At 31.3% G+C, this 24,019-nt stretch overlaps 2 protein-coding genes across 3 annotated transcripts; one reads left to right on the top strand and one right to left on the bottom strand.

Moving 5' to 3' along the window:
• Nucleotides 1-564: 564 nt before the first annotated feature.
• Nucleotides 565-8,594, bottom strand: LOC112722327 (plant UBX domain-containing protein 10). 2 transcript variants are annotated; one of them, XM_072207066.1, is made up of 5 exons: nucleotides 7,760-8,586; nucleotides 7,109-7,282; nucleotides 6,754-6,966; nucleotides 6,234-6,506; nucleotides 565-1,141 (listed from the first exon to the last, which is right to left on the bottom strand). In XM_072207066.1, exons 1-4 carry the CDS (start codon nucleotides 8,330-8,332, stop codon nucleotides 6,279-6,281), a joined length of 1,188 nt encoding a protein of 395 aa, XP_072063167.1. In that variant the 5' UTR covers nucleotides 8,333-8,586; the 3' UTR covers nucleotides 565-1,141; nucleotides 6,234-6,278. The 2 variants fall into 2 exon arrangements, with proteins under 2 accessions (XP_072063167.1, XP_025629100.1); XM_025773315.3 differs by lacking the exon at nucleotides 565-1,141 and having other exon boundaries at nucleotides 6,148-6,506; nucleotides 7,760-8,594.
• A 10,313-nt stretch (nucleotides 8,595-18,907) lies between these two features.
• Nucleotides 18,908-22,861, top strand: LOC112722326 (protein neprosin). The gene is made up of 7 exons (XM_025773314.3): nucleotides 18,908-19,401; nucleotides 19,487-19,573; nucleotides 19,680-19,898; nucleotides 19,986-20,150; nucleotides 20,234-20,287; nucleotides 20,834-20,980; nucleotides 22,179-22,861. Exons 1-7 carry the CDS (start codon nucleotides 19,081-19,083, stop codon nucleotides 22,554-22,556), a joined length of 1,371 nt encoding a protein of 456 aa, XP_025629099.1. The 5' UTR covers nucleotides 18,908-19,080; the 3' UTR covers nucleotides 22,557-22,861.
• The last annotated feature ends 1,158 nt before the right edge of the window (nucleotides 22,862-24,019 follow it).

The following is a 24,019-nucleotide window of genomic DNA, read 5'->3' as shown; positions in this document are numbered from 1 at the left end:
AACTCTTGGCTAGGCATGGGAATTGGGATCACAATCCTTGTCCAACAACTATATCTTGACAATTATGAGGAACCAAGCTCATTAAGTCTACCCCCAAAGTCTTAAGTACGTGATATCTACCCCTAGACTTGAAGTACGTCAAATGGCTTTGGTCACATCTACCCATAAGTCCCAACCTACCTACTAATTAAATTAGTAGTGGGTTGGCATCAATGAGTATCAAATTGGGTACCACCAAGGGCTCCCAAATCATCAAATCCATTAGACCCAATGACTCAAGTTTACCCAATTCTCTTGACCTAGGCCAAGAATGGAAAAGACTACTCCATAATTAAAGTAAACAATTCATCAAACACTTGGTAAGCATTGATAAAAGACATGTTCAAAATAGCAATTGAATTGAATTCCACAAATACCCACTAACAATTATCAACATACAATCAAGCAATCAACAAGATTAAACATAGAAATCATCAATGTAACATCAACAAGTCAAGATTCATAACATTCAAGAAATAGGTATGAAATGACAATTGACAAGAATCATAAAACTATTACTAAATGTAAGTAAGATTGTAATAAGGAATTCAAATTGAACAATTAAAACTGTAATTAACAAGATCCAATTCACAAATCAACAAGGGAAGATCAAAATGGAAACTAGATCTAGAGAGGAACAAGGGTTTCTCTCTCTAGAATAACCAAAGAACCTCAAACTAGCTAAAATTGTGTCCTAGTGTAAAAATGAGTGATCTCTCTTTTCCCCCTAGCATCCTTGGGTCTTTTCCATGCAGAAACAGCTTGAAGTTGGGCCACCTTGGCCTCAGAAATCGCCAGGCACGATTTCTCTTAATGAGGTCACGTGCAGCTTCCCACGCGTGCGCGCCATGCATGCGCTCGCGCCGATTACTTTTGTGATCCACGCATGCGCGCCAGTTGCGCGTGCGCGTCGATAGGAATCTTCCAATCTGCGCGGATGCGTCCATCCTTTCGCGCCGCTTCCAGCCAATCCCATCCACGCGTGCGCGTGGAGTGCGCGGGCGCACCGATGCTGCTGCTCCCAAGACTTCAATTCTTCATGTTCCTCCCTTTTTGTACATGCTTTCTCCCTCTCTTCTAAGTCATTCCTACCCTATAATTCCTGAAATTACTCAACAAAAATATCACGGTATCAAATGGCAATAGAAGAGGATTAAAATATGGCAATTTCAAGGCAAAATAAGCATGTTTTTCATCATGGAGTAGTATTGGGAAGTGAACACAAAACCATGCATTTCTTGTGAATAAGTGTGAGAAATATTGATAAAATCCCCCAAAATAAGCACAAGATAAACCACGAAATCGGGGTTTATCAAAGAAGCATGTTGTCAAATCAAATCTTTCCTTCCAACTAATCCATTGATTCAAGGAAACTCCCTTTTTAGTTTTTGAAACCTCCTTGGTTAATAACCGCGTCATTAATGGTTAATAACTCCCTCCACTATCTCTCTCCATTCCATATTTATTGCACCACTAACCTCTCTCCTCCCTCACCTCTTTTGGGCCTTCTTCACCCTTTCATATTCAATTTCTCCATTTTTTTCTTTCACCATGAAAAAGAAAACGGCTCTGAGAAGAAGTAACCGAACCTCTCTCCCAAAAAGTCCACCATTTTCATCACCTCAAACTCACACTCATATACACCTCCACTCCACGTCTTCTTCCACTCACTCTCCTCCCTTTAAACAAACAGAGACAATGCGACGGAAGGTAATCGCCCAGAAAATCTCAGGGAGAAGAAAAACTGGAAAAAGCAAACAACCAAGTGTTGAAGAAGAGGAAGAGGAGTCACACACATCTCTTCCTCCATCACCACCAAAGAAATCCACTTCTCATGCATCCGGAAAAAGCTCTCAAAAGAAGAAAAGCTTTGTGTTACATGATACTAGAGAACCTGCAAATTTGGAATCACTGGAATTCAAGAACAAATTTCACAAAACTCACTCACATTATGATCCCTCTCGGTTCTACTCTTGTGCATTCTACGAATTCCACAAAGAGGTTTTGCTGAAACATCATCTCTGCCCATCATACTTGGTAAATCTTAAAAATCTGGCCACCAAAGGAATCAACTTTTCCTCTCTGTTCGACGCTCTGAAGTGGACCCCATTGGTTCACATCCAGAAACTTGTTTACCCGGGGCTGGTCTGGGAATTCTATGCGAACATGCGTCTGATAGATGGCTCAATTCATTCCTATGTCAAGCATGTTTACATAACTCTCAATCCTCAAACCATAAGCGCTACTCTTGGATAAGAGGATGAAGGACCAAAAGTTTACATGATTGATAAGTGGGATGATTAGGTTGGAGTCACACAGCAAACTGTATTGCAACACATATGTGCAAATCTTTCTGGATTAGATGGATTAATTCCAACCCATCGAGCACTCGGTCCTGAGAACTCACTATTGCACCGAATCATCACTCACATCCTCACTCCACAAAGTGGTTCTCACCACAGAGTAACAGTTTCTGACTCCATTATTCTCTTTGTCCTTGTTACTTCTTCCCCAATTTCATTTGCTTATATTATGATACGTCATATGTGGGAAGCAGTTAAAAGTACTAAAAAGGCCAATCTCCCATATGGAATGTTTCTCACTAGTATCTTTGAGTATTTTAAAGTTGATTTAACTAATGAGGCTATTGAGAACAAGGTTTCACAGATCAAAGGAGGAAGAGTTTCTGGTAAGAAAAGCAAGCGCTCAATGCCTTTTGAGCCTTCACTCAACGACCTTGAAAGTCGCCCAGCCAAGCCATCTAAGGTGACTAAATCCATCAAGGAAGTCCTCAATGAATTCATCAATATGTCCACGTTGATGTATCAATCACACAAGGCTGCCCGAAAGTTAGCATATGAAAATGAAAAAGCTTGGGAGAAATGTCAAGAAAGGGTGAGTTTGATGATTCAAAGCTTGGAAGAGGAGATGGGGACAGAGGACAAGGAAGACGACTCTGGCTCAGAGTACAATCTTTCAGATGATTGATGACTGTTCTTCCTATCTTTGTTTGATATTTGGCATATTAGGCTCAATCTAAATACTCTGTTAGTTTATTTTAGTACTCTAAGACATATGATACTATGAGATGCTCTTGACTGTTTGGATATATATTTTGCATATTCTGTTCTATATGACATTTTTGTGCAGGTACCTCTTGATGCCAAAAGGGGGAGGAAAAAGCTAAAAAAAAAATTGAAATTGAAACAGGGGCAGAAATCTCTTGTGATTCATGATCTCCCTTGTACATACGTATTATGGTGTGATTGCTTGATACATTGTATTGATGCTTTTTGTTGTTGATGATTCATGCTATGATTTTGATTGATTGAAATTTTTTTGTTGAATTTGGATTTAGTTGTGTCTTGATAAAATCCTTTAAGCTTTGATACATTGACATATTCCCTATGCTCTGATAGTTGAATCAATGTTGGATATATCTGTTGTGTGTTATGATATGATCATGTTTGATTAAAATATTTTTCTTGCTATAAACTGATAATTAATTTGCTCTAAAATAGTGGCTGGAAAATGTTGTTTTAATCAAATGTTTTTGGCAAGCAGATTTTTGGGATTATCAAGTGTTTTTCTATGTACTCTGTACTCGATTTTTTTATTTGATTGAGCAGAAAATCAATTTATTGATAACAAAAGAGTTTTGATTATCATCCAACTCTGCTCATAAATCAAGCATTTAGCATCATGTAATAAATATGCTAAATAACATTGTTACTTAAAGCTAGATTAAAATGTTACAGGTTAGTGCTTTCCTTGGTAAAAATGGCATATATTAAGGGGGAGCCATGTGACAACTTGAAAGGGGGAGAAATTCAAATTCAAAGGGAGTATTCTTTACTCAATCTTTAAATTTCTTTCTATTTCAATTTTAATAATGTTTGTCATCAAGGGGGAGATTGATGAGTTTGGAAAACTCCAATTTAATTTTGATGATGAACAAACATTATTGAAATATTTAATCACAATATTATTAATTTGATTTTCATTTAACATATGTTAATTAATAATTTTGTGATGCAGATTTTTATTGGGCCGAAAATAAAATTCTGATGCAAGCCCAATTATACTCAGCCTTGATTTAATGCAAGAATACATGATGAGTATGGCTGAATTGATTTTGGGCCGAAACAAAAGAAAATTGACAAGCCCAAGTGTTTTACTATTAGCTTAGCTTTGAATGTCCAAATTAATGTGGCTGAAGCTAGTTGTTATAATGGGCCAAATTGATTTTATTATTGTTACAAGCCCAAGATCTATGATAAGTGATCCAATGCTTGATCCAAAATCCATCAGGAAAGCAAATGTTATCATTTGCCCTATGCTTTCCAACGGATTCCAACTTTCATTAAGGATGGATTTCAAATTTCAATTTGGTAGCATTGGAAACATAAATGAGAGAGAGAAAATGAGTGACATGATTGATGTGTTTAAGCTACACGCCACTCTAAAGGGAAGTAAAAGCATCTTTTGAATTAAATTGATTAACTCATTTAATTGCTTTCCTTCCAAGTTGTTTATTCTCTCTCATCTCTTTCCTTCTCTGTTTCAGTCATTACCCAGGAAACCATGAAAGCAAAAATTAGCTACCAAAGTGAAGGAAGAACATTCTACAAGACCATCTCAATGATGGCAAGAAAACATAACAAAATAAAAGTATGCTGTGGCTGAAATTTTCACCATAAATGGTAAGATTTGGTGAGGTAATCTCGAGCTCTTCATACTCAAAAAGAAAGAAGAAAATTCGGCCAGCAAGGAAGAGATTCTTGGAGGCATGGCTTGTCTTTGATTCTGCTCAACCACCACAGGAAGTAGCTAGAGTGGCAAAGTGATGGAAGAGACAGAGATTGGAGCAGATGAAGCCATCATCATCATGAAGCATCAAGGGCCAGAAATCCATCTTAGAGAGCAAGCGAAGGATGGAGCGCTCGGATTGATGAAGAGTGATGATCAAGGAAGGACTAGAGGTAATTGCATGTTGGGTTTTGCATGGTTATCTCTTCCCTCTCTGTGTGGCCAAACCGGATCTGTTTCTTGGAGAAGAAGAAGTTGGCTTGGTTTTTGGCTTCAAAAGTAGAGGCTTCCCTCTTCTATAAAAAGGGAGAACAGCCACTGTTTGGAGCAAGGAGAAAGTGTGAGAGTGCAAAGGCACAGGGTTCTCAGAGCTACCTGAGCTAACAGTTTTCTCTTCTCCTTCAATGTATTCTGTTTTGTAATTTTTCTGTTTAATTTTGTCATGTCTTAAGTCTCATGGAAAAGGGCAAACAGTGAGGTTTGTATGAAAAAGCCATAGAGTGGAAAAAGGCAGAGAGTGCAAAATTAAAAGAAAAAGCCATAGATGTCCTTAGAGTTCCTTTGTTCATCTATGTTGTGTTTCATGATTCTGTGGGAATCCCCTTGTAAGTTGGGTTAGCACTTTACAGATTGTAATCAGGAAGATTATAGTGAAATTCCATCATGTTTGTGATGGAGACTGGATGTAGGCTGCACTGCACTTAGCAGCTGAACCAGGATATATCTGGGTGTAATTTTCTCTCTTCTCTACTCCATTTCTGTTTCTACTGCACAGGAGCAAAAACCAAAAATATCTCGTGCCAAGTGATGAGACAAAAAGAAAAGTCTCGTGGCTAGGGATGAGACAAAAGAAAAAGTCTCGTGGCTAGTGACGAGATAAAAAGACAAGAAATTTCCAAAATTGGTTTCAAAGGTCAGCAAGTCTTATCAAGCGAAAAGGAGGCTAAGATTCAACCCCCCTTCTCTTAGCCACTGATAACCATCAAACTTAAAGATAAAATATAAGGGGTGGAAGAGAAAGGAAAATGAATAAATTAAAAGTGCCTAAACAAAAACATAAAAAACAAAGGTGTACCTTAAAATTTAAAAGTAACAAATTAGCTTGGTTGATATTCTAATAATTTGGTTGTCTTTCTTCCTCTTATTCTCTCCTTATGAATAGTTATGATCCAACAACTTAAGGTGGCATTGTATTACCTTTTCTTTTCTATAATTCGCATATAACCATGAATTTCTCTACTAACATCGTAATTTTATCTATTGGATCATCCATGAAATATTGAGCTAAGGTGAAGTCACTTATTCAAACATACTTCTTTTCCTCTCCTCTCATTTCATTGAAATCTAAATGTATATGTATACCAATGCCAATTCAAAATTCACACCTGTATGTTCACAACTTCATATGACTGTGGACAATCAACAATGATTCACATAGGCTCCAAGAACAGGCTAGCTTTAGGAAACAAGCCAGCTTCTTTGAGAGTCATTCTCATTTGGTCCACACCATAAGCTTTCCTTGGAAAATTTGAAATTAATCTATAATTCTCAATCCCTGGAATTCCTAATGAATTAATGCACGTGAAGATGGATTGGATTTTGTCAGTAGACAAAAAACTGTGTTCTCTTCTTTCTCCATTCGGAAACCTTATCAGTATCTGTTGCACAAAATTTGACAAACATTATGGGACATAAGAAAATTATAGAAGAAATTATTAAAAGATATCTGAATACCAAAATGTTTAAAAGACATTTATGATTTATGTGAAAGCATTATGACATTGTTTGATTTATGGGGTCGACTTCACCTAGTGGAACCAGACTTTGTTGTTGTATTATTAATTTCAATATTTACTATAAACTCTATGATTCTTTATATTGTGTTGGAATGATATATTTATTTACCTGTGTAGCCTCAGAGCCATAGCCATTTACCCTGCTTGCAATTCCTTTGGCTTGTTTTTGACCATTAGACTCGTAAACTTCATTCTTACTATCCTGTTTTCTAACATTCACAGAATTGTTACTCAACTTCCTAAAATTTCTGCCATTCTGAGCCTCCACTGGCTTCTGAATTCCCCCTCTTAAAGGAGAATTCTTGTGCTGCTTCTCTTTTTCCTATACAGGAAAAAAATCTTTGTTAACTAAGCATTCTTTGGAAAAATAAATAAAACTATTTGCATTCAAGGGTGACTTGGTGTACAATGCAGAATGAGTACACAATATTTATCAAATTGAAAAGTTGAAATGAGTTATGAACCTTGTCTATATGCAAAGCTGCAAAATATGCGGCGTCTTGCTCTTCTCGAAGCCTGCGGTCAGCTAGGATCTTTGATTCGTGCTTAGCCTTTCCGCTTCCGAAAGCCAGCCCTTGTTCCTCCATTGTCCTTTGTAGAATCTCCACTAGCTCAGCTGCTGAAAGAGGCCCCTCAAGCTGGCCAAAAAGGGCATGTAAAATGCATAGTTCAGTGGCAAAAGATAAAGAAAAAAAATTGGTATGAGATACTAATAGTTCTAATAATGCTTTCAAATTTCAGGATACTATTTCTTTACCTAGCAAAAAACTTGGTCATGGCATCCTAAATTAATTATTAACATGTTTTTGGTCTAGACCAGTAGTGTTTATAGAGTTTATTAAATTCAACTAATTCGATTTTAGCCAGGTCGAGTTACAATAGGGGAGAAAATTTGAGTACTAAATTTAGGATCTTACTTAAGTGAAATAAGTGTGAATCGTTTGAACTAATTATGCATTGCTTTAGATTACAAATCAACCTAAACTATATACATGAAAGTAGCTAATTCAGCTAATTCCTGAGAAAACACCAAGCACATTTGTGGCATTAAGCATCATCCATAAACAAAAACAAAATGAAACAAAAAGGTATAAATGCTAGAATGTGTGCTCAACCTGCTGCAGCACTGTCATGCTATCACCGGGAGCTGGAGCGATGACAGCACAACATGGAAACGTAGAAGGGCGCAGCATGGAAACCATTTGCATACCCTCTCCTCTATCAGCAAGTGCTCCCCAACAAACAAAATTCATATCAAGGAACTGCATCACAAGCTCAGAACAGAGTGTTCCCTTGCAGAACACGTTTGCAAAATTGTGGTCCGGTGAGTGAAGGTACATAAACATAAACCTATGATCCTGCTCAGCCAACTTCACAGCTTTCCTGAATCGGCACGCATAAAAGAAAGGATGGTTGTTTCCATATTGCTGCTCAAAACTTTCAAGAAAAGCCCACTCTTCTGGAACTGCTATGTGTTCTTGTGGCAACAATGGAGGGCCATGAGGCTGCACTTGCCCTTGCCCAACATTTGCCTCATGATTATGATTATGATTATGGTTTCTTCTTCTTCCTATTCCTACAAGTCCCATGCCATCCCCCAATGCCCTTGAGATTTCCCCCATTATGCTTCTAGGGAGGCTCGCCACGCGTCGAACGATCCTGTGATCCCTTGTCGCCGGCGATGACATTTTGTTGTTTTGTTATTTAAAATTAGTCCTGGAAACCTAATCTTGTATCAACTATTCAATTTCATGTGAATTTGTGAAGACATTCCTTGTTTTGTTCTAATAGAAGAGACACTAGAAGATTGACGAAGACTGTTTTAGATGCCGTTTTCTTTATTTACTTTCTTAAAACACTGTTGAGGAAGCTTAGTGCGCAAAGAAGATTCTTTGCTTAAGGCCAAAGCTGCAGTTCATTTTCGAAGTACTTACATTCAAAATAAGTGCCATTTGTCTGTGAAACCGTTAATGTGTGTACTCATGCAGATGGAGAATATGGTTCGTGAATATTGAATATAGCATCAAATTTATTCCAATGTAAAAAGGTGATTCCCACATTGTCAAAAGATCAATTGTTTTCTTGGATTATTTTCTATTCTTGACCATTTGCTCTAAAGACAAAATACTCTTCTACAATTTAAAATTTTATCGTTCTCAAACAATCCAAATAATTGGCCTAAGCAATTCCGTAAATGATGAATTACTGATGTGTGAGGGGCCCCTCAATCGAGTAATAGAGACCACATAGTCTATTAAGGGAGTCACATAGACCAATTACATGGATAGTTAAAAATTAATATGAAATTTTAAATTGTGAAAGAGACTTTGTCTTTCAGACAAATAATAAGAGATTATTTAAATTAATTATTCTTATTTATAATAATAACTTTTACAATTAGTGGTAAAAGTAAGGTACAATTTATATGTGGCACTATTCAATGTTATTTAAAGTTTTTTCATGAATTAATAATTATTACCAAAGATCAGATTTTCAAGAATAATGTAAAATAAAAATATTATTTATACATTAACATCAGTTATCAAAATTATTCATTAGATATATATATAATTTAACTCATTTTTAATGTGTATTTTATATTTTAATATATATTTTATTCTAATAATTAATTTTAGTGTACACCTAACATGGTTGAATATATAATTCGAAATTGAAATGGAAGTTTTTTTAAGGTTCTCAAGGAAGCTTCTTTTCTTGCTCCATGATATGTACCGATCATAGCTTTCGTGTGAATAAAGATTGTTACAACTTATACATCACTCACACTTCTTTAGATTAGCATGTTCTAAAATCAGAGTGGTGATTTGTACAGAAATTTGATGGGGTCCTATATATGGAACTAGATACTGAAAACTTGAAAAGTGAACAATAGATAGATATATGAAGTGATGCGTGAGAAAAGGTCTTGAGTAGCATTATTGCTTTTTATAATGGCCATTGAATTTTAATTTTTTTTTTCAAAAACTATTATTGATAGTAATAGTTGAGTGCACAAGAAGAAATTAAAGATCGTATACTACAATTATTTTGATATATGTAAACGTAATCATTAATTAATGTGAAGTTCTATGAAAATGATCTATAGCATGCATTAGCATACAAACTTTCAACTTTTAGTGCTATTTTGGTAAAATATTTTAATAAAAAAATGTAACTACGAGAAAATAGTATTTGAGAGTGACATTATCATTTTTTTTAATTATTCACTAATATAAGAATAATTAAATAGCACAAAAATATTTCCTACTAATATTTTATAAATTAGTAAATAATTACTTACCCTTATAGTCAAAGCATGTGGATTATCCATAGAATTCTTGTTTCAGCTTCATATTAAGTCATTTAATAAGACAATAATTGAAAGTCAACTTTCTCCTTTCATCATAATTAAGTTAAAAACTCTTTTCTATTATAGAGTGATCACTAATTATTTTTCAGCTAATCGGTCAATGTTTTTAAAATTATCTTTCTACTCATTTATCATCTTTTTAAGTTTTAAATTCTAAATTTTAATCTTAAACTTTTAAAAACTGAGATTAAAAAAGTAATTTTAAAATTAAAAAATAATTAATATTAACCAATTAAAAATTAGTTTCTATATTTATTTTTTTATTATTTTAAAAATATTTAAATACTAATCATAGACATTATTATATGCTTAGACACCTATATATATAGACCTTTATCTCTCTTTGGTTAAACTTTTTTTCTTAACAAATTAAAGTTAGAAACTTTAACTAAAAAATTAAAAAATAAATTAAAAAATTTTAAATAATGACAAGCTTGAGTGTCCATATCATAATACTTTTTACTTTGCTACCCCTCAAATCATTGCCATATATATTTTCCCTAGGCATCATTACTTGTGGCTCTAAATTGTCAATTGTGTTGGCAAAAGGTCTCTTTCTAGTGGTGTTGGCTCTTTAATATATAGTTTCAAGATGGTCCAAAAAAGCTTATATGTGAATATTACAAGTTGGGTTGGTAGGTATTCCCTCTAGATATTGCCTTTTGTAATTGCTTGTTATCCACAAGAAAAATGTTTCTTCAATATCCATTTTATTTTTTCATATATATATATTGAGTAATGATAAGTTTTCTAATATCATGTCTAACATTCACCTGTATTAATTCCTAAAATAAAGTGCAAATTTTAAATGCATTTAATAATTGGAAATATAAATATATGAAATAAAATTTCCCTCGTTTAAAAAAATTAAGATGATGCATGTTTTGAAAAAATAGTTAGAGAAAAAAAATTTTCAATTTTCATATATTTTATCACCTTTCATTTTTTTTTTAATATAATTTTCACTTCAACTCCATCTGAAAAAATATATAGTCTTAACTTGTACGTTTGAATTTTTATTTTTTATCTTTATAAATTTTAATTTGTCCTCAGAACTAAAAGAGTAAAAATTATATGGCAAGACACACAACATGGTCACATGGCATCCAACATGTATTGAATCTAGACCTGATGACTCATCATCATCTTCAACCCACTAAAGGGCTTAGTGCCTTATACATTACATCTATTATTTCTTCTATTGATTATATTCTGCAGAGACACACTTCTCCTGTGTAACCTATTCCCATTCCCTTTCCTATAATATATGTGCCGCATGCTTCAACATATTTTTGGTAGTTAATTAATGCCCATACATCATCAACCATACAAGAAGACAAATTCACTTTAGAACTAATGAATAGTGGAAATTGAAAGACAAATTCTCCTCAAACCATATATACTCTATTTCTTATATCTAAAGAACATGCATGTATCGAATAAAAGTTTATTACTATGGTACTCAACGATAAAAACTTAAATATATTTAATAATATAGAGATGTTAGCTATGAACAGTGTTACGAATACAAAATACGACACCACGTGAAATATACAAACATATTAAATCTAAGTTTTTGTTCAACAAGAATATACGATATATATTACAAAGAAATTTTCAAATAAATTCAGTTATATTTTGATATTTTATATATTAATATTAAAATATAAACTAATTTTATAAATGTTTTTAACATCTTTTTTAATTATATAAAATACTTTAGATGACTACTTTTGTATAATAATTGATAATAAATATTATTTTTAAACTCGTTTTAAATATATCGGTCAAGAATAACTTTTGGACACACCAAACTGTAATTATATTTGGATTTGTCTTGATAAACACTTTGGAAAAGTTTAGGGTGCAACAATTTTATTAAATTCTGGTTAGCATGTAATCAGCAAAAGAAAAATGAGTAAATTTACATTATTGGATGAAATCTCACACCATTAAAATCATCATTGATATCTATTTGATAGTTATAAATCACAAAAATTACTGACTCCTAACACTTCTCAAATTACTTTTTATCTTTTATTAACATTGGATTGCACACAAAAAATACATATATAAAATGAGTATCACCTTTAAAATATATTCAATACGTGAATACAACAATTATATTCAACGATATATTCAACTAATGAATAGGATTTAAGTTTTTTTCATGGTTATTATTATGAGAGTTTTTTCTTTTATAAACAATTTATAAAGATTTTACTAATTGTTTATTAAACCTAAAGACATGTCAATTTGTTGCAAAATAAATTTCTTCTAAAGTTAGTCTTTAATTTTCATATAAATAATTAAATTTGAAGTTTTACAAAATAATTATCCAATGGAAAAGAATATAGAACCAAAAGGTTAACTAAACAAAACCATATTAATTTATATTAATAATTAATTAACTAAACCTAATTAAAACCTATAAAAACCTTCATTTTCTCTCTCACATTAATCTACCCACCTCTAACAATCAATCTCTCTTTCACCGGCAGCCCTCTCCGTCTCCCCACCGCAACCCACTCTTCCGATCGCTTCCGCTTCTAGTCGGAACTGTCTTTACCATATCAGAAGCTTGTGAACCTTATGTTCGGACTCGGGTTCGAGTCTCGGAGTTTCGCGCGTCAGCGCACGTGACTTCCCCCTCGGAGCCGGCGTCAAAAGCGACAGGAACAGGCGCGTCGAGACCGAGTAGCTCCGGCATAAACCTGAGGCCGATTGTGCTATCTAAGGAGGCGACGGAGGCCATCAATGATGAGCCGATTTGTCCGAGGCCATTCAGTTTTGACTTTGACCATCCAACATGCACTGAAGAGGATGTCAAGGAGCTCATATGGAGGGAATCTGTCAAGTTCAATCCAGATCCACCTTCTCACTAATTGATTTTTGTTACCACATAAATACCATCATCATCCTATGTAGATGATTTGCTAGGGACAACAAACTTCTCTTCCTTTGTAATCTTAGACTTAAATGTCACCAACCAGGTTATAAACAAAATTTCTCGTGGATGTTACAAGCATTTAAACAAAAATATAAAAAAAACATTCATTTAATATGAAAAAAAAAACATCCTAATACTTAACAAAAGAAATATCTAATTATATTTTAGCAAAAATAATTAAATATCTATAAAATTTAAAAAAAATATGAAATTTTTAAAGAAATAGAGGCATTCACATTTGCAATACAAAAAAATTCAAAAAATATATAAAAGAACATCCATTTAGTATGAAAAAGAAACATTCTGATACTTAGCAGAAGAAACATCCATATATATTAATTCGTAGAAATTTTGAATTCACCAAAAATATTTTGGCCGGTTTTTGGCTAATACCCTTTTGGTTCCCTAGCATTGCTCTTATCCAATAATTTGAAATAGACCATCGTAATAAATATTGACATACACATAAAATAAATTCAAAATAGATAGTCAGATTTTAAATTTTAAAATAAAACTTTTAGGTGTATATATATATATATCATGCATATGATGTGGAAGTGAATTGCATGCTCCTTTGGTTGTTTCCTACCTTGTGAATTTCAAATTGCTCATCAGAGAGATGCTGATTCTTCTTCTTTTCAAAAGCATGCTCAGCACAGTGGCAGCCTTTAAGCAATTAAAATCCATTTAGAACTGATTCTACATTAGCCTAATGCCATAAAAATCACACCTTTTGTGTTCTGGAAATATACAATTGCAAGTAATTGATTCTTCAATCTTATATATATATTAGAATAGAATTTCACTGTCAATGCCTTATGGGGGAATCTGTTTTTTTAATTTTTAACAGCCACCCACTTTTCGAAAGAGCATGCATGGAAATTGAGTCACCGAAGAAATTAAATAGAAGACTTAAGATATAAAAATCTGCTTCGATTATAGGTTACACTGAGAGTGAGTGGCTCACTGTCATAACCAATATTCATGCTGATGACTTATACAGCTTCTCTATATACCAATATTTTCTCTGCACAAGTTTGGTGAGACAGAATGAGTGGGAATTCCTGAAAAGAAGAGAAGAAATAAAAACGAAAAAAAATTGGTTGGTCTAGTTAATAAATTATAGGGTTAATCCATTGTGTGCCCTTAAGATTACAAAATAAAAAAAAAATTCATTAAAAATATAAAAAATTCAAATTTTTAATGGATTTATTTTGTATTCATTAAATAAAAATATTTAAAATTTTTTACTAGTAATAAGTCTATCATGTACCCTAAAAAGCAGAATAGCAGATATTAGCTTAAACTCTAAATTATATAATAAAGAACAATTTTGATCACATAATTCGAATTCATTTTCGCAATTGTTATAATTTGAATATTTTGCTGTGAACGATTAAGTATTCAAAAAGTTTTTGAATATATCCCAACTCTAATTCTAGTAAGATAATCGGTGTCAAGTCTATGTAAAATTTATCTTGTGGAAGATAATAATAATAATAATAATAATAATAATAATATATACTATGAGTGGGAAGCATAAGCATTACTTCAAGGACACCCCATGGAAAAAGATAAGTTGTGGCATGGGCCCATGCTTTTTGTGCTTCACCACACAAAATTACACACACAACTTGCTTTAGTGCCCAACTCATAGCCCAAGAGAATTTTGACTAGCTAGATTTCTATGCTCTAGATAGGAATATCTTCCTAATTCCATTTGCATATATAGATTAATTATATGCTACACGCATGCATTAATTTCATGGTGATTATTTAATAGCTGAAGATGTTAAATGGTAACATGCTGCCCTCTTAGTCTTAGGTTATGTAATTGATTCTTATCCCCCTTTTTCCCACTCTTTATGGCTATGCTGCTTTTATCATAAAAGCTTATTGTATGTTCTAGGCTTCGTTCCAGCTAGTTTAAGTTTATTATTATTATTTTTTAATTATATAAATTATTTCCAATTATCACTAAATTAACATGTACACACACTCAAGAGCATGCCCAAGTTCTTTTATTGTTATAAATTATTTTAATTTGATAAAATAAAATAAAAATATGTGTGATTGAAATATTAGCCTAAAACATTTTATATTACTAACTAATGATTTTACTTTTCGTTTTGCAAAAAAAAAAAAACAAAAAAAAAACACACATATATAAAATTTACGTGTGAAATGTATTTTTTGTCTTTTTTAAATTTGTTATAAATTTTAAAAATATGTTTAAATTTTATTTTGTATTAAAAATTTTTTATTTATATCAAATATATTTTTGATAGTTAAATTTTTAAGAAATTTAAGTCCAACCTAATAATAATATTTGACATTTATAAGTTAGTGATGAAATTCTATAGCTAATTTATTTATTTTAAAAATTATTTTTGTAAAATTGATGCTCAATTAGTCTTAAATTATTTAAAAAAACTAATTTTTGAGAATACATTTAATATAAATCGAAAATTTTTAAAATAAAATAAAATTTAAAAATATTTTAAAAACTTTTAATAAATTAAAAAAAATACTTTACCGTAAAACTTATTATTACTAAGTTATTAACAATATTTGTTCCTTAAATTTGAGCAGTTACAAACTTACAATACAGAGTGTAGTACAGAAGGTTGTTTTCAAGTGGCAACTAACGCCACGACACAATAACAGAGTCTCTGAATCTGATCAATTGTCATTTGTGATTTGTCGGTACACATAGAAGAGTAGAAGACCATTGATATCTTTTGACCTTAACGGTGTTCCTTACGCACGTCAAACTACTAGTACTTTCTCCTCCTAAAATGAAAACTATGTAAACAGTTGCTACAAACTCACATTTTAAACTTGTTTGAAATTGCTGTCATAATAATATTAATGATTTTCCAATAACAATTAACTTGGTAGAAAAACACAATGTTAAAGTGTTGATAATTTGTTAGGTCATATTTAAATGTTAAAATGTATTTGATTTTTTTTCTTTTTGTTTTTCACTATATTTTTCAGCAACAGAACAATAAATATTTAGCTATGTAAATCTAAGCTCTATTTAATAATTTATTGTTGTTAATGGATTGTTATATGTATAAGACGGATTTTGAACCGCCATTACTTGTGTAAGTACATGAATGAAATAACAATTCAGCCAAAGCAATTTGGTTTAAAATATATCCAATATATATCTAGAAAAAATTGAATAATTTTTATCTTAGAATTTTAACAAGAAATGTGCTTCATTTAGAGTTTTAGACGCTTTAAAGGGGGACCACGTTAAAACATGCACCCTTTGAAGGAAGTATTACAAAAATAAAAAAAAAATAAAAGTAGAATAGTATTATATATAGGTGGTGATGTTAATGGCCATGCATATTAATTATGTCCTAAATCACCAAAATATTACATTGAATTAAAGTTACAGTTGCAACAGAAGACGGGACAAATTTATGAAGCCTTTTGATAAGATATAATTGTTGATAAACCTGATTATCCAATTTGAACGAGTCAAAAAAGGGAGTGGCGAGTTAGGACTAATGAGAATTTATGAATGTTGTTACCTTCCCCTTGGCTTTCATGATGACATGCTGATATTGGATATATAATAATTAGGCATGGCCCATAAAAGTTGTTTTTGGTGTCTGCCCTGTGCAATGTTACAGTGGAGGTAGCTCTATAATCATAATGTCAATTTCTTTTCAGTTTTTCCCCCCTTTGGCCCTTATCAGTTGCAATTAATAATAGGAGCAGAGAGGAAAGTAATGGCAGATATATATGCATATATCACCACTTCACCAGGGAAGAAGAGATGCCATGTTAACAATATTCCGTGGGGTTGAAACTGGAGCACCATGGTACCACAAAAATCATAACTCTGAATTGACATTTTACAACTATGTAAATTACACTCAGGTTATAGAGGTGGGTGTGATGCTCTCTCTTTTTTTAAGGTATGTTTTGTAAGCAAAATATCAAGCATATTATAGCCTATATTTTTCATATTAATAATCAACTTGAGACTAATTAACAATAAGTATTAAATACTTTGTTTTTTTTTTTTTTTAAATTAGAACTCTAATTTTAAATTTTGAAAATAAAAAGAATTCTGTTAAGAAAAGAAACTCTTATCTTCTTAAGACTTTAGTTGGATCATCAAACTATATTAATCAGACACTAGTGTTTATAAATTAAAATTGTTGGCCCTTTCAACTTTTTTTTACCATACTATCTATTATTTAAGGGTTATGCTAAGTATACACCAAAATTAGTCATCAAAGTCAACCACCAGTATAAAATACATGTTGGAATACAAATATACATTGAAAATAAATTAAATCACACATGTATTTATACACAAATACATTGATGGCTGATTTTAGTAGCTGATTTTGGTGTATAAATAGCATTTTTTATTATTCAATTGAGATCAAATAATAAAGAAGCTGAAAAAAAAGTATATTGAATAATGCCTAATATTAGAAAAGGAGGTGTAATTTGAGCGATAAACAACTTATAAAGAAAATCAAGGTGAAAGTTGAATTGAAGTGTGATGCAAATGAGTGAAGGGTGTGAGAAATTCTGAGTTGAAGTGGTTTAAATAGGAAAGTTAGTTTTATTGTGTTATTTTAATGATAATTAGACTTTTACCTTTTTACTTTATCACTTTTTTTTATTGTAGAGGTGCTTAATCCGGTTTAATAAAACAAGTTAACCAAATCGAAGGAAATAGTCGTTGGCTTCTTTGTTTGATTTAATAATCTTCATAACATTCTGCAATGGATTTATTAGGATAAGATCTGCTGAAGTATCATTAAACTAACGTGGCTTGCTGACTATTAAATTAATGTGTGTGTATATATTCAAATAGAAATAAATTTGTCGTGTTATTTATTTCTCCAATTGCTCCGTTTAAAGGCTTTGTTTGGATATAGGAAAGAAAATAGAAAGAAAAATAAAATTATTTGTATATTGTTTGGATTAAGAGAAAATGGATGGAAAGAAAATAGAGAGAAATTTTTTCTTTGTTTGAATTGAAAGAAGAGTGAGAAGAAAGAAAATCATAATAGTATAAAATTACATTAATACCCTTATCTATATTATATATAAATTATAATTTATTAATGATAAGGAATAAATATGTAATTTCATTCATATTACTATATTTTTTTCATTTTCTTCTCATTTGTGAGGCGAAAATAATTTAGTGAGTCCCACATTTTTTTTTTCTCTCTATTTTCTCTTCTCATCTAAACAACAAAAAATTTATTTTTCCATTCATTTTCTCTCCTTCTATTTTCTTTTTCTTCAAATTCCCTCATTCCAAACAATGTGTAAAGGTGAGCAATTCTAGTTTAATGACTGAAATGACATTTCATCTTTTGTCTTCATAATTTCAAACAATGAAATCACTGTATCATATCATCAATTCCAAAATAATGGCTTTCATTTATTTTTGTTTTCCATTTGGTGCATAACTTACATAGAGAACTAATTACATGCACCAAAATTGGTAGGGAATTGTACCACAAAACCTTTTATTTCCAGGGAGTAACAGAGATTACAACAGAGCAAGCAGTAAAACAAGTAGAAATTTAGAATCCACAATGCAAAACATGCCTCTTGGTCATTTATTTTGTCCTCTTCAACTATTCCACTCCTGAGAAATCCAACACTTGTCTTCTTATTTTTGTCAAATGTTTAAATTGACAGTAACTAACTCTTTTTTTTACGCTAAAAGTATTAGTCTCTAACATTTTCTTATATAATTATATTTATCTGTTTATGTCTTTATTTATGTATTTATGGTTGGATTTTGTATTGATTACCAAACACCAGCTATTAGCGTTTGAGAAGTGAAATCAATTGAATTAAAGTGAAAAAGGAAAAACTTGGAAAATGCAGCCCCACCAATGGGGTGTCTCGGTCTATTATATGCGCTGGTGCCTAGTGTTTTCATGGTGTGGCACTGCCATCATCAAAATTATAAAACCTCATATTTACACACTCTCTCTCTAGTCAGGAGTCAGGACCAGTTGTTTTATAATTTGATAAAAACGTGAATTCAGCCAACAAAGTTTGTGTTTGTGTGTTTTGTTCTCTCTCTCTCTCTCTCTTTCCTTCTCTTTTGTATGGACATGAAAGGATATTCAGTTTCCTCGACAACAAATCATAGGAATAAGCCATTTTTTGCAGCTTCCATTCACACAACAAAACAACAACTAACAAGACCCCAAAAGATTCATTCTTTCAAATTGGCTTCTTTTTCTTATTATTATTCTATACCTATGCTATTACCGTCCCTTGTTCTGTTGCTTCTTCTTGTTCCTTCAGTACACTCTAATTCAACTTACCACATTGCCACCAACAACTCTTTTACGCCATTCTTGCGTTTAAAGAGAATAAGACAGCATTTGAGCAAGATCAACAAACCTCCTCTCAAGACAATTCAGGCATTCCCTCTTTTTATTATTCTCATGAATTTTAGTGATCTGAGTTTTATGTTTATTGTTTTGTTTTTCTTTTTTCTGGCTGCAGAGTCCAGATGGAGACTTGATAGATTGTGTCTTATCTCATCAGCAACCAGCTTTTGACCATCCTAACCTTAAAGGACAAAAACCATTGGTAATAAATTTCATCCAAACTCATTTGATTTCATTTTAACAGAAAAGAAAAAAAAGGAATATTCCAAATGAGAGTGAGAGAGTTTAAGAGGTTTAAGGTTTAACAGGAGCCACCAGAGAGGCCAAAGGGATATGAAGAAAACAATGATAATGTAACTGAGAGCTTCTTCCACCAGCTTTGGACTCATTCCGGTGAATCATGTCCTCAAGGAACCATTCCGATCCGAAGAACAACTGAACAGGACATTCTCCGGTCCAGTTCTATCCGGCGATTCGGAAGAAAGCCGAGAGGCGTACGCCGAGACTCAACCGCCTCCGGCCATGAGGTTACTTTTACATTTCAACTCATTTGCTTTCATCCTACTTTTCTCTCTTTTGAGTTCAATAATTCAAATGATTGTGAAATGCTGCAGCATGCAGTTGTGTTTGTGAATGGAGAACAATACTATGGAGCAAAAGCAAGCATAAATGTGTGGGCCCCAATAGTAACTGATCAATATGAATTCAGCTTATCACAAATATGGGTTATTGGTGGATCCTTTGATAATAATCTCAATACCATTGAAGCTGGATGGCAGGTATGTCTAATTCTTCATCATATTTTTAATTCCATTCAATCATCACCCATATCAATATGCCTAATAACCTTCTATTCTTTCAGGTCAGTCCTGAGCTATATGGAGATAATTACCCTAGGTTCTTCACTTATTGGACAGTAAGTATTGCAATTAATTTTTTTTTAATTTTCAATAAATTCTCAATTTCGTCCCTAACTTAGAATAAAATAAAAAACCAACAGAAAATATAAAATCCATATGATTTGTTTTTTTTTTTCTTATTTCCAAAATTGTTTGGACAAAAAAAAAATAGAAAACAAAAGATAAAAATAAAAAACAAAAATTTGTTGTTTTTACTGTTTTCTCTTTTTTTTTTTTTTTTTTTTTTTTTTACAAAATTTAAAAAAACAAAAGATATCGAAAATAAAAACACAAACTAAATGAACCTTATAGTTCCTTTTTGGGATAGTAAATATGTTAGTGCCTTGTTATGTATGAATCTTATAGAAAAAAAAAAAAAAAAACAAAAGACTAATTTGTTATTCTTTTTAGAACATCCAAGGATGAGTATGTTCTCAATGCTTTTAGTTGTATACTAGATAAACTGATAAAGGGTCTATTTTATTTTTCCTTTTTGTTTTCTTTTATTATTTTTGCAGGCTCATATTTACTTTGCCACCTAACTGATTTGTTCTACTTAACAGACAGATGCATATCAAACAACAGGATGCTACAACTTACTATGTTCAGGATTTGTCCAAACTAACAACAGAATAGCAATAGGGGCTGCAATCAACCCAAGATCAGCTTACAATGGAAGACAATTTGACATTGGAATAATGGTTTGGAAGGTGAACATTAATAACACTTTCCTTTTCTTTCATTTAATTCAATAATTCAGCACCAATTAAAGAGAAAAATAAGGTCCATTTCATTAAACACACATAAAAGGTGATTTGTTAATTGTTTCTAATATATTTCACAAATTCTAGCATTCTTTGACAAAAAAAGTTAGACATGCATAATCCAATGAAGGCACATAAAAATTTGTATCTATGTAAAGCAATAATTGGGTTTGCATTCTTTTCTTTTTTCTTTCTTTTGAATTTGTATTCATTTTACTGTTATTGAAATGGAAGATTCCCTTGCTTTCCTTGTACTAGTTAGTGTCATTCATAATGGGGTCCTGTTCACAACTCTATACAGGGTCCTTTCCCTTATACCTTTATTAAAGCAACACTTCACAGCTCAACCTTTGCCTTTTTTTCTCGACCCTAAAAGAATTTAAAGCAAAACTTTCCTTCCTGCTTTCTTTTTCTCATTTATGCTTTCTTCCATTGCTATTATTAGTAGTGTTGAACAGCCAATTCTTTGTAATATCATCTAAATTAATAAGTCTTGTGTTTGTAATTATTATGCCTACAAAATAGTGAATGTTACACTCAAATTTTATAATAATAAGTCGTATATATTTTGTCTATTACTTGTTATCCGTTACTATTACTATGTTTCTATTTAATAATTGTTTTAAGATAAAAATACATAAATATGGTGGAATTGCATATTTTTGAGATGAAGACAAATACTTGAACATGAAAATTGAAAATTATCAATAAAGTTTAACCGAATTTTTCATTTATCCAAAATTTAGGAGTTGCATAGATAAAATCATTATACAAATTGTATTGAGACTCTTACCAAACAACAATTTTGAAAATGTATCAAAAAAATGATAGTGACAGATAAAAAAGACAAATGAATAATATGAATATCTGATTGCTGTTAATTAGTAAATTTTAGTAGAGAAATATTAGAGAATTAATATTTTTTATTTATATTAGTCAATACTTTAAGTTAACAGTTTATTTTTATACTATTAAAATTTAAAATTTAGTATTTAAGATTTATAATTAATCAAGTGCTAGTAAAAAATAATAAATTTTGCTACTCATGATACACTGCTCATTTTAATAATTAATATATACTATGATGAAATTCTAAGGATATTCTTAATTAATAATATGAAGAAAATTTGTATGTGGTGTGTAGGACCCCAAGCATGGACATTGGTGGTTGGAATTTGGGTCAGGGCTACTAGTGGGATACTGGCCAGCATTCTTGTTTAGTCACTTGAGAAGCCATGCAAACATGGTTCAATTTGGTGGAGAGATAGTGAACTCAAGATCAAGGGGTTACCACACAGGCACACAAATGGGGAGTGGCCATTTTGCTGAGGAAGGTTTTAGAAAAGCAGCATATTTTAGGAACCTACAAGTTGTTGATTGGGACAACAACTTGCTCCCTCTTTCTAATATTCACCAACTTGCTGATCATTCCAATTGCTATGACATTAGGGAAGGGACAAATCATGTTTGGGGAACTTACTTTTATTATGGAGGTCCTGGAAGGAATGTTAGATGCCCTTGAAATAAACAAGCTCTTTAAGTATAGGTTTCTCTATTATAATTATAAATATATATTCTTTTTCTTTTTGTTCCATTTTGCCCTTTTGGGGGGGGGGGGGGGGTTTGGTTTCATTATAAGCTGATAAGTGATCACATATGGTTTGGCTATATTTGTTATTATTGCCATAGTTTTTTTTTTCTTTTTAACTAATAGGTTAGAGAATTTATTTTTGTTTTTTTTGTGCGTATGATGTAAATCTATGAAAAAAGGTATGTGATTGTTTGTCAATTTATAACAGTAAATTTGAGGAGTGTTATGTTTGTTTCTCTATTGAAATTAGTATTTAATTTTCACACATCAACCGTATAAAAATATTTTATGCAATTATCGTGTATTGACATATTTAATGGAAGTAACTAATTTTTAAATTTACTACTAATTTTTAAAAAAGCATATATAAACATATAAATTTAATTAAATAATTATATAAAATTTACTGTGAATTATTAAAATTAAACTCCTCGCATTATCAAAGAAATAAATCTTACATTTTTCTTTTGATGATGGAGTTGATTTAGGATCCGTTTGGGAAGCTTTAATATCTATTTTTTTAGACTTTTGACTTGTGAAAATTTCTAAGATGCACGGACATTGACACGGATACGGGACACGACACGACACGGGACACGTCGACACACGAATTTTAAAATCTTACATGACACGGGGACACTCATACATATAAAATATAAAGTATTTTTTAGATAAATCGTAATGATATTTTAATATTTTATTGATATTCAAATATAAATTAAAATTTTTAATTATTTTTAATGTCTTATTTTAATTATATCAAATTTTTAAAATATTTTTGTTTAATAAATAATAATATATATTATATCTAAATTTATTTTAAGAATATATGTTAAGAATAAGATTGGACACGCTGACACATGATGATATTTAGGTGTGTCCAGGCGTGTCTGGAGAAGAATTTTTTATTTTTTATTAAGACACGCGGACACGACAATTCAGCAAAGTATCCCTGCTTCATAGAAAAATTCACATTAATAGTGTTTGGAACAGTATATATATATATATATATATATATATATATATATATATATATATATATATATATATATATATTTTCATTTTTCCAAAAATTATTTATGAGTTTTTGAAGATTTATTTATTACACAATTTTAAAACAAGTATTTCTACGGTAACTTTTCAAATACAAAATAATTTATTTATAAGCTATTTTTAATATAAGTCCTTATATTTTAAACTCTTTTTCCAAAAGAACTTAATTAAGTGGTTTTTTTATTTATATAAATTAAATAATTATATTATTTATCGATTTTCATTATTTCCAGTGTTTTTACCGAAATTCATTTTTAATCATATCTCGTTGACCGTGTAAATGAATTAATTTTGCACGCATTTCGTTTACACGGTAAACGAAATATAGTACATTTCGTTTA

Source organism: Arachis hypogaea, chromosome 11 (assembly GCF_003086295.3).
Source record: "Arachis hypogaea cultivar Tifrunner chromosome 11, arahy.Tifrunner.gnm2.J5K5, whole genome shotgun sequence".
Lineage (NCBI taxonomy): Eukaryota > Viridiplantae > Streptophyta > Magnoliopsida > Fabales > Fabaceae > Arachis > Arachis hypogaea.
Note: the sequence above shows the minus strand (reverse complement) of the source record. Positions and strands in the feature narration are given on the sequence as shown.

Bases quoted from the DNA above. Each gene is read 5' to 3' on its own strand.
- LOC112722327 (XM_025773315.3), bottom strand. From the start codon at position 8,332: ATGTCATCGCCGGCGACAAGGGATCACAGGATCGTTCGACGCGTGGCG. The intron at 6,967-7,108 runs GTTCATAACTCA...TTTCCTGTATAG, and splicing joins CAGCTTTGCATATAGACAAG to GAAAAAGAGAAGCAGCACAA. The intron at 6,507-6,753 runs GTAAATAAATAT...TTTGTGCAACAG, and splicing joins ATGGCTCTGAGGCTACACAG to ATACTGATAAGGTTTCCGAA.
- LOC112722326 (XM_025773314.3), top strand. From the start codon at position 19,081: ATGGACATGAAAGGATATTCAGTTTCCTCGACAACAAATCATAGGAAT. The intron at 19,574-19,679 runs GTAATAAATTTC...AAGGTTTAACAG, and splicing joins TTAAAGGACAAAAACCATTG to GAGCCACCAGAGAGGCCAAA. The intron at 20,981-22,178 runs GTGAACATTAAT...TGTGGTGTGTAG, and splicing joins TTGGAATAATGGTTTGGAAG to GACCCCAAGCATGGACATTG.